Here is a 13,728-nt window from a genome sequence, read left to right on the forward strand (position 1 = left end):
GAAAAAGGGAGAGGAGACCCAGGCTGAGGGCAGAAGAGGGAACAATGTTCTCGGGAAAAGACACGGTTGGCTACAGAGGAGAGTGATTCAGTAGGGGAACCTGCTGAGGTCTAAGAGAAGAGCCACCCTGCCCACTTCCCTTACCTGAATCCCGGAGACGGTGAAATAGGGGATCTCAAACTTGACCCCAATGGGGGGCCGGCCCTCCTCCTCCTCCTTCTCCACACTGGGCAGGCCAAAGTGGGCACGCATCAGGTACTCCTTGCCCCCCTAAAGGCAATGGGGGCATCAGACACACCGAGGGGTCCTTAAGACCACAGACCATCCTCACAACAGCCCCTGGAGCCGTCTCAACTCTCGGCCCCTTTCACAGACAAGAAAGGCTCCTGGCTAAGACTCACAGCCTCAGCCCCGGCTGGAAGGTGGGGTGGGACCATCTCCCACTTTTCAGGCCCTGATGAACCACCTCCCCCACCCCACCCCCCGATTCCAGGGACAGACCAAACCCTCCATGGGCCCAAGGACGTGGGTAACATAATCCTGCCTATTTCAGGTGGGAAAACTGAGGCTCCATGTGGGGAACAGGGCTTCCCAAGGCCATGCAGCTCAGAGAGGCAAGAGTGGGATGGGAGCCGAAACCGGTTTGGCTCAGTGGATAGAGCGTCGGCCTGCGGACTGAAAGGTCCCAGGTTCGATTCCAGTCAAGGTCATATACCTGGGTTGCGGGCACATCCCCAGTGGGGAGTGTGCAGGAGGCAGCTGATCGATGTTTCTAACTATCTCTCTCCCTTCCTCTCTGTAAAAAATCAATAAAATATATTTAAAAAAAGAAAGAAATGTTTAATAGAAAGTCTAGCCATTCTTGGCTAAACTGTAAGTAGATATTCTAATCATCCACTTTCTATTGTTTCCAGAAAGTCAGCTGTTCCCCTTACTAACCACCTACAAGTTTATTTTTTCCTTAAGCCAGTTGTCAACTGGTTGTAAATAGGCTAATAGCTAAGCTGATCGATGTTTCTCTCTCATCGATGTCTAGCTCTCTATATCTCTCTCCTCCTCTCTGTAAAAAATCAATAAAATATATTTTTAAAAAAAAGATAGAGCGAGAGAGTGGGGTGGGAATCTGAACCCAAGGCTGGGTGCCTCGGACCTGGTAGGGAAGTTTTACCACCATGCCAGCCTGATGTCTAGCTTTATTACCCCACCCCCACCCCCACAATGACAACCATGTGCAGGTAGATGTGGGTCTGATTGGTTATCCCCCGGGCCCTCAAGCAGTTGGAGTGGGTCCTTGCAGAGCCCCACCCCTCTCCAGTGCTCACCGGGAAAGACTTAATGCTCCAAATCACGATGTTCTTCTCGGGCACATACTTGGCACTGCCCACGCTGGTCTTGAAGCGCGGGGAGTCGGCATCACTGGGCACCGGCACAGATATCTCCACACCGTTGGCCACCGACTGCTTCTTAAACTGTCCCTTGGCCTGGTGGGGGGGAGAGAGAGTGCAGCAGGAAGAATTTGCTCATGGATTCTGCAACTATTCACCAAGCCTTTTCCATATGCCTTCTCATCGAGAGCCTCCACAACCTGAAGTGAAAACCAGTTCTGCCCACTTTGCAGATGAGGAAAACAGAGGCACAGAGGCATTTGCCTGGAGACACACAGCCAACAAGTGGCAGAGCAGGGTCCACACCCATGAGACTCCAGAGGCCCCACCCTTAGTGCCTTCCATATGGAAACTGTCATACACCTCTGCCAGGTCCAAAATGGCTCCCATGAGCCCATCAGAGAGGGGTTTTCATCTGAAGGTGGCACTTACTGAGCCCCTGCCCTGTGCCAGGCCCTGTGCCAAGCACTTAATCCTCTCACTGGTTCTGTAAAGTAGGATCCATTCCTAAAGTCCATTTGTAAGAGACTGAGGTACAGCCCTAGCTGGTTTGGCTCAGTGGATAGAGCATCGTCCTGTGGACTAAAGGACCCCAGGTTTGATTCCGGTCAAGAGCACATACCCGGGTTGCGGGCTCAATCCCCAGTAGTGGGGGTGGGGGCGAGCACGCGGCAGCCAATGAATGATTCTCTCTCATCATTGATGTTTCTTTCTCTCTCTCTCTCCCTCTCTCAAATCAATAAAAAAATATATATTTTTAAAAAGAGACTGAGGTGCCAAGACCGGTTTGGCTCAGTGGATGGAGCGTCGGCCTGTGGACTGAAGGGTCCCAGGTTCGATTCCGGTCAAAGGCATGTACCTTGGTTGCAGGCACATCTCCAGTGGGAGGTGTGCAGGAGGCAGCTGGTTGATGTTTCTCTCTCATCAATGTTTCTGACTATCTCTCTCCCTTCCTCTCTGTAAAAAAAATCAATAAAAACATATTAAAAAAAAAAAAAAGAGAGACTGAGGTACAGAGAGAAAGAGCATTTTGCCCAAGTCACATAGCTGGTAACTGGCACAGTGGGGATTCAAACTGAGCCTGTGTCCTCAACCATTACATGTCCTCCTTGCAGACGAATGAAGAAGCTACACTATATGTGTACCTAGAGCTGTGTGACAGGACAAGCTTTCACCGTAAGGTCTCTAAGTGTTCCGTGTGGTAGTTAGCCTTATGGTTACTACTATTATTTATTCACCTGGGGAGGAATATTTGAGAAGTGGGATCTGGGGCAAAGGACTTGGAGTTAAATGGTGGTGGTGGGGGGATGAAAGGCTCTAGCGTTAACAGCCCCTTTCCCTTTCCTGCAGAGATGGGGCCACTGAAGAGCATCCAGACCCTCCCTGGTGACCCTCCACTGTGCACCCAGCTCCCCTGAGACCCCAAGGCCAGGGAACAAAGGCAAATGTGAGAACACAGACTCCTGAGTCAGGCGGACCCAAGTTCAACGTGAGGGGAGCTCACTCCCTAGATGAGTGACGTCATAATCCCAGGACCTGTTTCCCCATCTGTGAAAGGGGGCTGAGCTACAAGCTCTGAAGAAGTTCCTGCTGTGGGACTGGGACACACGCACAAAGCTGCTTATGGCAGTGGGAACTGGAGTAGCCAAGAACTGAAACAACCCATGTGAGAGAATGGAGACATAGGCTTCCACGGTGGAATATTCTACAGCTATAGAAATGGATGCACAAACCATGACCCCCGAATTCATTTTAAAATCAATGTTACATGAACAAAGTAAGTTATACACAAAATCATACAGCCTGAGTCCACTAATACGAGGGTCAGAAGCTGGCAGGAATGAAATATTTGTGGCTACACATGTGGGGGGCAAAATTATGAAGAAAAGCAAAAAAATCATTTACATAAAATTCAAGATTGTAATTACCTCTGGGCAGGGGAGAGCAGGAATTAGGGGAGGGACATGTGGGGATTCAGAGGCTCTGGTCAAATACGTTTTTTTGTTGTTGAAATATATTTTTATTGATTTCAGAGAAGAAGAGCGAAATTATGAAGAAAAGCAAATAAATCATTTACATAAAATTCAAGATTATAATTACCTCTGGGCAAAGGGAAAGCAGGACTTGGGGGAGGGACATGTGGGGATCAGAGGCTCTGGTCAAATACATTTTTTTGTTGCTGAAATATATTTTTATTGATTTCAGAGAAGAAGAGAGAAGGAGAGAGAGATAGAAACATCAACGATGAGAGAGCACCATCGATAGGCTGCCTCCTGCACCCCCCACACCGGGGATCGAGCCCCAACCGGGAATCAAACCATGATCTCCTGGTTCATAGGTCGACACTCAAACACTAAACCATGCCCATGGCTGGGCAAGGTCAAGTACATTTAAATAAGTTGGGTAGTTCATTATTCTTTAAATCATATAAATATGCCATCTATCTATCTATCTATACATATATATAAAAAAAGTAAATATGTAAGTAAAACAGATCATAGATGGTGATAATAGAAGAGAAAAATAGAGCAAAGAAGGGAGGTGGGAAATGTTACACATATATAATTACATATTGTTTTTGTGATGAATCACTATGCTTTAATTATGTTCAATTTGTAACGATGAAAATACATCCTGCATATCAGATATTTACATGACGATTCATAACAGTAGCAACATTACAGTGATGAAGTAGCAACGAAAATAATTTTATGGTTGGGGGTCACCACAACACGAGGAACTGTATTAAAGGGTCGAGGCATTAGGAAGGTTGAGAACCACTGACCTAGACTATCTCCAATTTAAGAGATTAAGGAGATGCGATAAGGAGTCCTGGGTATACCTGGGTGAGTGGGGTGGAGTGATCCAGGGAAAGGGAACAGCCAGTGCAAAGGCCCCGCAGGTGTTGGGGGACCTGATCCTGGAAGGTTTGGGAACCAGCCAGGGGCCTGTGTGGCTGGAAGGAAATGAACCAGGAGGGAGGTGGGAGGGGCAGATCAAGCACTGTGAGTAACTGTTCCTCCAACCCACCTTGACCATGATCTCCACCCGGCTGTGGGAGAACTTCTCAATGACAGACTCAATCCAGATCAGCGGCTTGACCTGCAGACAAAGGAAGGGGGGCTCTGGGAGGTTCTGGGGTCACTCTCCTCCCCTGCCACGGGGCTTGACCCTGCCTCACCTGGGTGCTGAGGCGGTAGGACATGAGCTCGAAGTCGCCATCAGGTGGGATAAAGGAAATGGTGCGGTCATTGTCAAAACGGGAGAGTCGCACACACTGGTGGAATTTCACATCCTCCAGTTCCACCGACTTGTTCTTGTTTCCTGAAACTCAGAGCCAAGCATGCAGGATGCCCCTGGGGGCCGGGGCAGGGTCCCTCACCCCTAACTTAATAGCCCACTGCTATCATCACCCCCATTTGACAGATGAGGAAACGGAGGCCCAGAGTGGCTAAGTAACTTGCCCAGTCACCCAGCTGCCCAGGGGCAGAGCTAGGATCCGAACCCAGGGAATCTGAGTCTCACTGTCAGGCTTTTAAATGCAATGCTCGTCTGTCTCCTTGTATAGCCTAGAATGTCAGCTCTGTGAGGGCCAGGATTTGTCTTTTTCGTCACTGCCCTGTCCTTGCACCCAGCACTTAAGAAGCGTTTGCACAAAGAACCAGCAGCTGTAGTGCTGGCCATGACCAGCAGAGGGTGCTCGAGTGCTGATTTCAGAACTGACTGCAATTCTCTGGGGCCCCAGATGCAGAGGGGTCTCCATCTCCTCCATGAACCCCGTGCTCCAGACACCTACGGCCAGTGAGCTCAAAGAGCACGCGATCGTTGAGGCCGAGTCGCAGCTCTGGCATTCCCGACAGAAACACCTTGAGCTTGATGGTGCCCACGATCTCGCTCAGCAGGACACTGCCATTGGCATTGACCTGGGGATGCACACATGGGCATGAGGGTCAGCGGGCAGAGGGCCCCCTCTCCTGTCCCCACACCGTGGCAGGGGTGGGTGGAGCTGTGGGGGCTCACCAGCAGGTTGACAGACTCTATGACGTCGATGAAGACCTCATTCTTCTTGTACTTGATGCCCTCGGAGCGCCAGGACACAGCATTGGTGACAGTGGGCGGCACCCGTGACTTGCCCGTCTCCAGCTTGTTGCCCTGCTGTGTGATGTACCTGGCAGGACGGCAGGGAGCATGAACAGGGGGACCCGGGGACACCTCCTGGCCCTCCTCAACTTCGTGCCACCATGACCTGCCCTGTGGCTGCTCCCACAACACACTCACTCCTGCAGAATCTTGCTGTCAGTGGTCTGGGGGAAGCCAAAGTCCATGAGCTCATCCAGCAGCTCGTAGACAATGACAAAGTTGTCCCTGATGCTCTCCTCCTCCAGCTCCTTGAAGTATTCGGAGAATACCTGGGGGTGCAGGAACAGACACCCACAGAGATGGAGCTGGTGTAGCCATAGGCTGGGTCCCCATTGATCCAGCCAGCCATCCAATAAGCAATTATTGAGTGCCTACTTTATACCAGCATTAACGATGGACAAAGCCCACAGGGTCCCTGCCCTCAGGGAGAAGTCCAGTGTGAGAAATGGACTGGTAACAGAACCAATATAATCCAATGTGTTGGGTACAATAATGTGGAAAACTCAAAAAAAGTAGGAACCCAGAGGTGGGGAGGTCCAGGAAGAATTAGAACTGGGGTTTTTTTGTTTTTGTTTTTTTAAATTTTTTTTATATATATATTTTATTGAGTTTTTACAGAGAGGAAGGGAGAGAGATAGAGAGTCAGAAACATCGATGAGAGAGAAACATCGATCAGCTGCCTCCTGCACATCTCCTACTAGGGATGAGCCCGCAACCCAGGTACATGCCCTTGACAGGAATCGAACCTGGGACTCTTCAGTCCACAGGCCGAAGCTCTATCCACTGAGCCAAACCGGTTTTGGCTAGAAAATGGTTTTTTTTTATTTGTTTGTTTTTTCTTGGACCATGGATCCCTGCATATCTGATGTTCATGGGCCCATCTCAGAATAAATACATAAAACAAAATACACAGGGTGCCAAAGGAAACCTGTTATACAGAAACATGACTGAGGTCATGGACTTTCTGTATTCTATTCATAGTCCTTGGAAGTTTGGGGTCCCCAAGTTAACAGCCCCTGGGAATTAGTAGGCATAACCACAGAAGAGAACCTGTTAGTCATCAACATTTGAACTATTCTCCACTCCTCATTCTGCTCCAACCTCACTGGGCTTTCTATTCCTACCCCAGGGCCTTTGCATATGTTCTTCCCTCTGCTTAGAACACTCTTCCTTCAGCTCAGCTCACAGAGGGCTGCTTGTCATTCAGACCTCAGCTCAAATGTTACCTCCTCAAGGTAAGGAGTCATGGGTATATCTGGGTGAGTGGGGACCACTCCCCTCCATGAGTATCATGATGCTATGGTGAGATTAGCATCTTACTCAGATTTAATCTCCTTTATGCCCTTTAGCTCCTCAGGACAGAGACCTGTCTAATGCATAGGTGTTTTTCCTTTGCTCGGCAGAGAGGAGACAAATCCATGAATATTTCTTGTTTGTTGAATAGTGATGACTGAGCACTTTCTCAGTCATTGAGATGGCATATAGTAAGAGCTCACTAAATTATATGATTTTATAACATTTGTGATAATGCTAACAATAATACCAAGCCTTTATTGAGCACTTAGTGTATACTGAGCACCGTTTTAGGCACTTTATTTTTTTTTTTTTAATGCTTTGGGTTTTGTTTTTTTTTAAATATATTTTATTGATTTTTTACAGAGAGGAAGAGAGAGAGAGAGAGAGTTAGAAACATCGATGATGAGAGAAACATCGATCAGCTGCCTCCTGCACATCCCCCACCGAGGGTGTGTCCGCAACCCAGGTACATGCCCTTGACCGGACCTTTCAGTCCGCAGGCCGACGCTCTATCCACTGAGCCAAACCGGTTTCGGCCGTTTTAGGCACTTTAGAGGTATGAATTTTATTAATTTGTACAACCCCGAGGTAGGACTTGCTGTAACCCCCAGTTTAGAGGCACAGAGAGAAGAGACTTGCTCAAGGTCATATAGCCAGGAAGCGGGGAAAGCTAGGATTGGAAACCAATTCACTCTGGCTCAGATTTGAGCAGTTACACTCTCTCGAAGACCCCTTGGTCCGGTCCCTGCCTATAGGGAGAGATGATCCCATAGCAGCCAGTGAGAACACAAAGTGATGGGACCTTGTTAGGGCACCCCCAGGGAGGTCAGGCAGAGCTTCTTAGAAAAATGGATCATGAAAGAGATGGGCAAGACAGGTGGACCAACAGGCCAGCGGACCAGTGGGAGGCCCCAACCTACCTCCACCGTCTTGTAGAGGAAGGAGTACACGAGCGAGGCATTGGCGTTCTTCAGCGTGGTGGCCACCACTGCGGGCAGCGAGGTTAAGGAAAAGGTGCCGTTTTCGAAGGGCTCAAATGGAGCACAGACCCTGAACCCCCACCCTGTTCCCCACCAGCACCCCATTTCTGCCGACCCACACACCCCTAGGCTGAGGACAGGAGTTGCACTGATGTGCTGTGCAACTCCTAACCTCAGCCTACCCTCTCTGGGCCTGAGCTGCCACCACCCCAGCCCACCAGGGACCCCACCTGTGGCTGGATACAGTAGAGGTTGCTGTATTTGATCCACAGGAAGTGGACCCGGCCGTGGCTCAGCAGTGGGGTCAGAGCGCCCTCTTCCTCCCGCTGCATGAGCAGAGGCATAAAGTGCTCTATCTCGCTCATGGCCACATCGCCCTTGTAGTTTCGACTGATCAGGGGCTAAGGGTGGGCAGAGAAGGCCCAGTCATCACTGGGATCCAGGGACCCTCCACCCAGGGGCACGCTACCCAGAGTGCCTGGTTCGGACCCTACTCCCTGGCCCAGGGGCCTGAGCACCTCTCTGCACCTCAGTTTCCTCCTCTGTAAAATGGGCACGTGATAAAAACAGCTAACATGTCTAGACCCTTCACTAAGGTCCAGGTCATAGTTCTACTAAAGCCTGGATGCTTGGCCCTCCCCCTCCCAGGAGCACACCCACACCTTTCTTCCCTCTTAAGTGTGCATCTCCTACACCCTAAGGGCCCCCACGAGACTTGCAACCAGGGGAGCAATGGGCAGCTGCAGTTCCTCCCAGGACCTGTCGCCAAGGCTCTCTTTTCTCTGACTTTTCAGTGAGCCAACAGCAGCCCTGCCCAGGCTCATTTCTTTCCTATAAAGTGCCAAAGCAGGCTCTCTCCTGTTGCTTCTTCTATCCTAAACCTTCCTTTTTCATTGTCCCCAGCTTTAATAGATATGCTCTCAGAAAGAAAAAAAAAAGAGTGGATGTTTGCTTGCTGATTTAGTTCTCACCACAACCCTGTACCTCTTTTCAGTGAGCCAACAGCAGCCCTGCCCAGGCTCATTTCTTTCCTATAAAGTGCCAAAGCAGGCTCTCTCCTGTTGCTTCTTCTATCCTAAACCTTCCTTTTTCATTGTCCCCAGCTTTAATAGATATGCTCTCAGAAAGAAAAAAAAAAGAGTGGATGTTTGCTTGCTGATTTAGTTCTCACCACAACCCTGTAAGGTCGTGTCATTGTCACCTCCCTTTCACAGCTGGGGAAACTGAGGTAGGAACCGTGTTCATAATAAATGGGAAATCAGGAATTGGACCAAGTAGCCTCATTCCAGAAATCCTGCTCTTGCCCAGGGCTTCAGATGCACCAAATCGGAAGGTAGGGATGACGAACGGTAAGAAGGGAAGGATGGGAGGAAGGACAGATTACAGAAAGAGGAGAAAAGAGAGATGATAGAAGGAGGGAAGGACGGAAGAAAAGAAAGAGCAAGCCAAGAAGTAAAAGAAGAAAGAAAGATTATACCTAAAAGAAAAAGAAAAAAAATAAAAATGATTATGCCCATATGTCTCTCTTAGCTCTGACTGGCAGGGAGTGAGCCACCAATAACAACAGAACCTCCTGGGTAAGGTTGTTTCGTCCAGTGCTCAGAACTGGGGGCAGGTCCTCAGACACCTGAGCTCTCACTATCATTGTCGGAAATATTACCTTCCCCATCGCTCTTATGATCGCTCCTGAATGACTGGACAGTAAGAGGGGGCCCCAGAAAGGGACAAAGCAGCCCCAAAGGGGAATCTGGGCCCCCTGGCCCTGAGGTCTTCCCCAAATATCCATACTGTGGGTGCGGATGGTGACAGAAATAACAATTCCAGTGGGTGGATCCCCGCGTGTTCGCAGCAGGGCTGCGGGGCCAAGTGGTCTCCCCCGGCTGCGGGTTGTGCTGTTTGGGGTGGAGACCCCTGTCGTTCCCATGGTTACGGAGCGTGAGACCGAGGCTGGGCCCCCTGGCCCTGAGGTCTTCCCCAAATATCCATACTGTGGGTGCGGATGGTGACAGAAATAACAATTCCAGTGGGTGGATCCCCGCGTGTTCGCAGCAGGGCTGCGGGGCCAAGTGGTCTCCCCCGGCTGCGGGTTGTGCTGTTTGGGGTGGAGACCCCTGTCGTTCCCATGGTTACGGAGCGTGAGACCGAGGCGCACGCAGGTGAGCGCCCAGGTGAGCGCGTCTTAAAGGGGAGGCCGCCAGGTGAGCGGAGCTGTCAGCGGACAAGAAGTCCCGGCGGGAAGGAAAGGGGCCGGACTCGGGGCCGCACAGCTACCCCGCCTGGCTTTCCCTTCGCACCCAGGAGTGCGGACGGGTGGAGACCCAGGGCAGCCATCCGTCCGTCCGTCCGCCCGCCCATCCGTCCGTCCGGTCTCTCCCACACACATGTCAGACCCAATACAGAGGGACTTTGTCCTGTTCATGTTTGTATTTCCAGTGCCCAGCACAGGGTGCTCAATAATATTTGTCCAAATCATTAATTCTTTTCCTCGTTTATACAATAAATATTTATGAAGTATTCTCTCTTTATTTTTCATCTTTACACTCAGTGAATTAACAGCTGTGGGTTCAGACTGGCCAGGTCCCGGGTTCTGTGGGCCTTGGGGGCAGGCCCAGCCACAACAAACACAGGAAAATGGACGAGAGGGCAGGGGGAGGAGAGCGTTAACAGATTTGGTCTTGAACTTGGGGGGTTGGGTGGAAAAGTGATGATCTTTGGGGCTTGGGATGGGGACCAGCAGGAAGAAAGCTGTCTGATGGGGGCCTGGGCAGGCCCCAGGGATGGGCTGGGCCCTTGGGGTCCCCTCCCCCAAGGACAGGCACTTGGCTCAGTCTCCTGCCCCACACCACCCATGGGAGAGATGGGGCCCTCATCCCTTCGCCCCTCTCAGGCTCAGAGGCTGTTTCAGGTTGAGCCTCCGAAAGAAGCTTTTGCCCAACTCCTGTGCTGATCATGATGGCACAGGAGGGGGCGGCCCTGGTGACCGTTGGGAGGCAGCCTGCAAAGAGGGCCCTGGTGCCGGACTCCGCCCGGATCCGCAGCAGCAGCACCCGCAGCCACAGCCACGTGGAGTCAGCGTGCACGTGGGCGGGTGACACTCTCAGCCTCCACCGCTCCCAGCACAACATGGCCTTGAGCCTTCCCCACATCAAAGGGTAGAGTCAGGATGGCAGCCATCGTCCCTGAGTTGCCGCCAGCCACAAGCTGATGCCCACCGAAGTCTGGCCCTTCGGCCTGCGCCCACGCAGCCAGCTCTTTGCCAGCTCATAGTCGAACCAGTGCAGGGCTGAAGAGGGCACATCCGGAGAGCAGTGGGGCCCCAGCCCAGCCACAGGGAGGCCAGCCGCCCTGAGCTATGCAGGTTCAGACTCAGGCACCCAACTCCCGGTATGACATGGGCTGAGGCTGCAGCTTAGTCCCTACGGCCTCTAGGGGGCTTATCACAGTCAGGGTGCCCAAGCGGGCCAGTGCACCAGCCACCATGGGTGCATAGAAGTCAGAGGCCAGGGCTCGACCACTCACGAAGGCCTTGAGTTGTCATAGGTCGTGAAATAGATGGCAGTTGCTGGCACAGTCATCACCAGCTGAAGCGAGTGGGGTCCTGAATGCAGGTGGCACAGCGGGCACCACTTGGGCACAGGTCCCAGGGCTCCAGGACACCATTGCAGTACAGGAGGCACTTCCCTGGGGGTTGGAGGGAGGAGGGCAATTTGGCGTAAGAGGCTCCAGAGTCTGGAGGGAGGCATCAGCTCACTGGTCACTGCGGGGAGTTGAGACTGCAGGCGGACCTTCACCACGTCCAGGGGGGTCATGAAAGTGGAGGTGACCACAGCCCCGGCACCTGGGGCCACCATTTGTTGGAGGGGACTGATGCCCCCAGTGTCCTGATCAGCCATTAGTTCTGGCTTTAGGACGGGGTCCGCGCGCGTTTACCTCACCTATGAATTATTCTTTCACTCAAATATTTACTCACTAGTAGATTCTCTCACTCAGTGACAGGAACTGTGGGTTGCACTCTGAGTAAGGCAAATGTAGCTGCTTTTATTATTATTCCTAATGTTATTCTTATTCATTCAAAAATATTTTTAATATTTTTTATTAATTTCAGAGAGGAAGGGAGAGGGAGAGAGAGATAGAAACATCAATGATGAGAGAGAACCATAGACCGGCTGCCTCCTGTCGACTGGGAATCGAACCGTGACTTCTTGGTTCATAGGTCCAAGCTCAACCACTGAGCACACAGCTTGAACCATTCAAAAAATATTTATAGTCCTAGCTGGTTTGGCTCAGTGACTAGAGCATTGGCCTGCCGAATGAAGGGTCCCTGGTTCTATTCTGGTCAAGGGCACCTGCCCAAGTTGCGGGCTCTATTCCCAGTATGGGGCGTGCAAGAAGCAGCTGATCAAAGATTCTCATTGATGTTTCTATCTCTCTCTCCCTCTCCCTTCCTCTCTGAAATCAATAAAAATATTTGTTAAGCCCTAGCCGGTTTGGCTCAATGGATAGAGCGTCGGGCCTGTGGACTGAAGGGTCCTGGGTTCGATTCCAGTCAGGGGCACGTGCCCGAGGATATTTTCCCATTGATTTTTAGAGAAAGTGGAAGGGAGGGTGAGAGACAGAGAGAGAGAATCATTGATTGGTTGCCTTCTGCCCGCACCCTGGCCAGAGCCGGGGATAAAGCTTGCAATCAAGGTAGGTGCCCTTGACTGGAATCGAACCTGGGACCCTTCAGTCTGTGGGCCGACGCTCTATCCATTGAGCCAAACTGGCTAGGGCCCAACACTTCTTATTTTCTTTTCTTTTTTTTTAAGATTGTTATTTTTTGCTGTGTTTGATTCCAGTCTTCCCAACTATGTTTTATCTGATAACTCAGAACCTGAGGGGAAGACCTTCTTGCCTTCTTACATTGGAGGAAGCAGAGGTTGAGAGAGGTAAAGCCACTGGTTCCAGGCCGCAGCCTGGAGACAGCTGAGTCAGAATTGGAATCTGAGTCTTAACAAGCCTGGTCCCAGCTTTCACCCACCTGCTCTGCTGCATTGTGGGATATGAGTATTCCTATTACTAACAACAGTTCCAGACTATGCTGCTCCCTGTACTCAGGTGCTGCCCTAACCATCTCCCATGCAGGAACCCTCCATGAAACCATGTTTTTATTTAGGGGAGCCTATTACCTCCATTCCACAGATAGGAAAATGGAAACTCAGAGAATCAGTGACTCTACAAAGTCACCTGCCCGCCTGGCTGGTGTTGCTCAGTGGTTGAGCTTCGACCTATGAACCAAGAGGTCACGGTTCAATTCCTGGTCAGGGTACATGCGGGTGTTGTGAGCTCATCCCCAGTGTGGGGCATGCCAGAGGCAGTTGATCAATGATTCTCTCTCATCATTGATATTTCTATCTCTCTCTCCCTCTTCCTTCCTCTCTGAAATCAATAAAAATATGTATGTAAAAAGTCACCTGCTGGAGAAACCAAGATGGCGGCATAGGTAACACCGGAAATTGCTGCCTCACACAACCACTTCAAAAATACAACTAAAAGACAAAACAGGCATCATCCAGAACCACAGGAAGGCTGGCTGAGTGGAAATTCTACAACTAGAAGGAAAGAGAAAAGCACACTGAGACTCAGAGGAGGTGCGGAAGTAAAGTGCAGAGGTACGGAGGCGCATGCGGAGAGGGCTGGCCACTGAAGACGCGGTTGTCTTTTTCAATCGGGAGGGAGTCTCAAGCTCCCGACTGTTCTGAACTCCAATTCAAGGCGAGTCTCTGGGGACCCAGACTCATACGGGGAGAAACTGGACTGTCTGGCAGTGGGCAGAACTCGAGGGCGGCTTTCTCTCAGAGGTGCTTGAAGCGATTACCAGGACACTGAGACACGGGACCTCTTAGGGTAGGACTGAGGATCAGCCATAGCTGTTTGCTCCACCCTGC

At 51.0% G+C, this 13,728-nt stretch overlaps 1 protein-coding gene and 1 pseudogene across 3 annotated transcripts in view; both read right to left on the reverse strand.

Moving 5' to 3' along the window:
* The window catches only part of AP1M2 (adaptor related protein complex 1 mu 2 subunit), a 9,475-nt gene extending 1,239 nt beyond the window's left edge, over positions 1–8,236 (reverse strand). The window contains exons 1-9 of one of the 3 annotated variants that reach the window (XM_015565329.1): positions 8,046–8,236; positions 7,742–7,809; positions 5,664–5,794; positions 5,406–5,553; positions 5,182–5,308; positions 4,567–4,709; positions 4,416–4,487; positions 1,323–1,481; positions 145–270 (exon numbers count right to left, since the gene is read on the reverse strand). In XM_015565329.1, coding sequence (XP_015420815.1) covers positions 145–270; positions 1,323–1,481; positions 4,416–4,487; positions 4,567–4,709; positions 5,182–5,308; positions 5,406–5,553; positions 5,664–5,794; positions 7,742–7,809; positions 8,046–8,166 — 1,095 coding nt within the window. In that variant the 5' untranslated portion in view covers positions 8,167–8,236. Of the gene's footprint in view, positions 1–144; positions 271–1,322; positions 1,482–4,415; positions 4,488–4,566; positions 4,716–5,181; positions 5,309–5,405; positions 5,554–5,663; positions 5,795–7,741; positions 7,810–8,045 lie in introns of all 3 variants that reach the window. The other 2 variants (XM_015565328.1, XM_015565330.1) reach the window with 2 other exon arrangements.
* A 2,431-nt stretch (positions 8,237–10,667) lies between these two features.
* Positions 10,668–11,694, reverse strand: LOC102769324 (annotated as a pseudogene).
* Positions 11,695–13,728: the final 2,034 nt, after the last annotated feature.

The sequence above is a fragment of the Myotis davidii genome, unplaced genomic scaffold, assembly GCF_000327345.1.
Source record: "Myotis davidii unplaced genomic scaffold, ASM32734v1 scaffold1439, whole genome shotgun sequence".
Taxonomy (NCBI): domain Eukaryota; kingdom Metazoa; phylum Chordata; class Mammalia; order Chiroptera; family Vespertilionidae; genus Myotis; species Myotis davidii.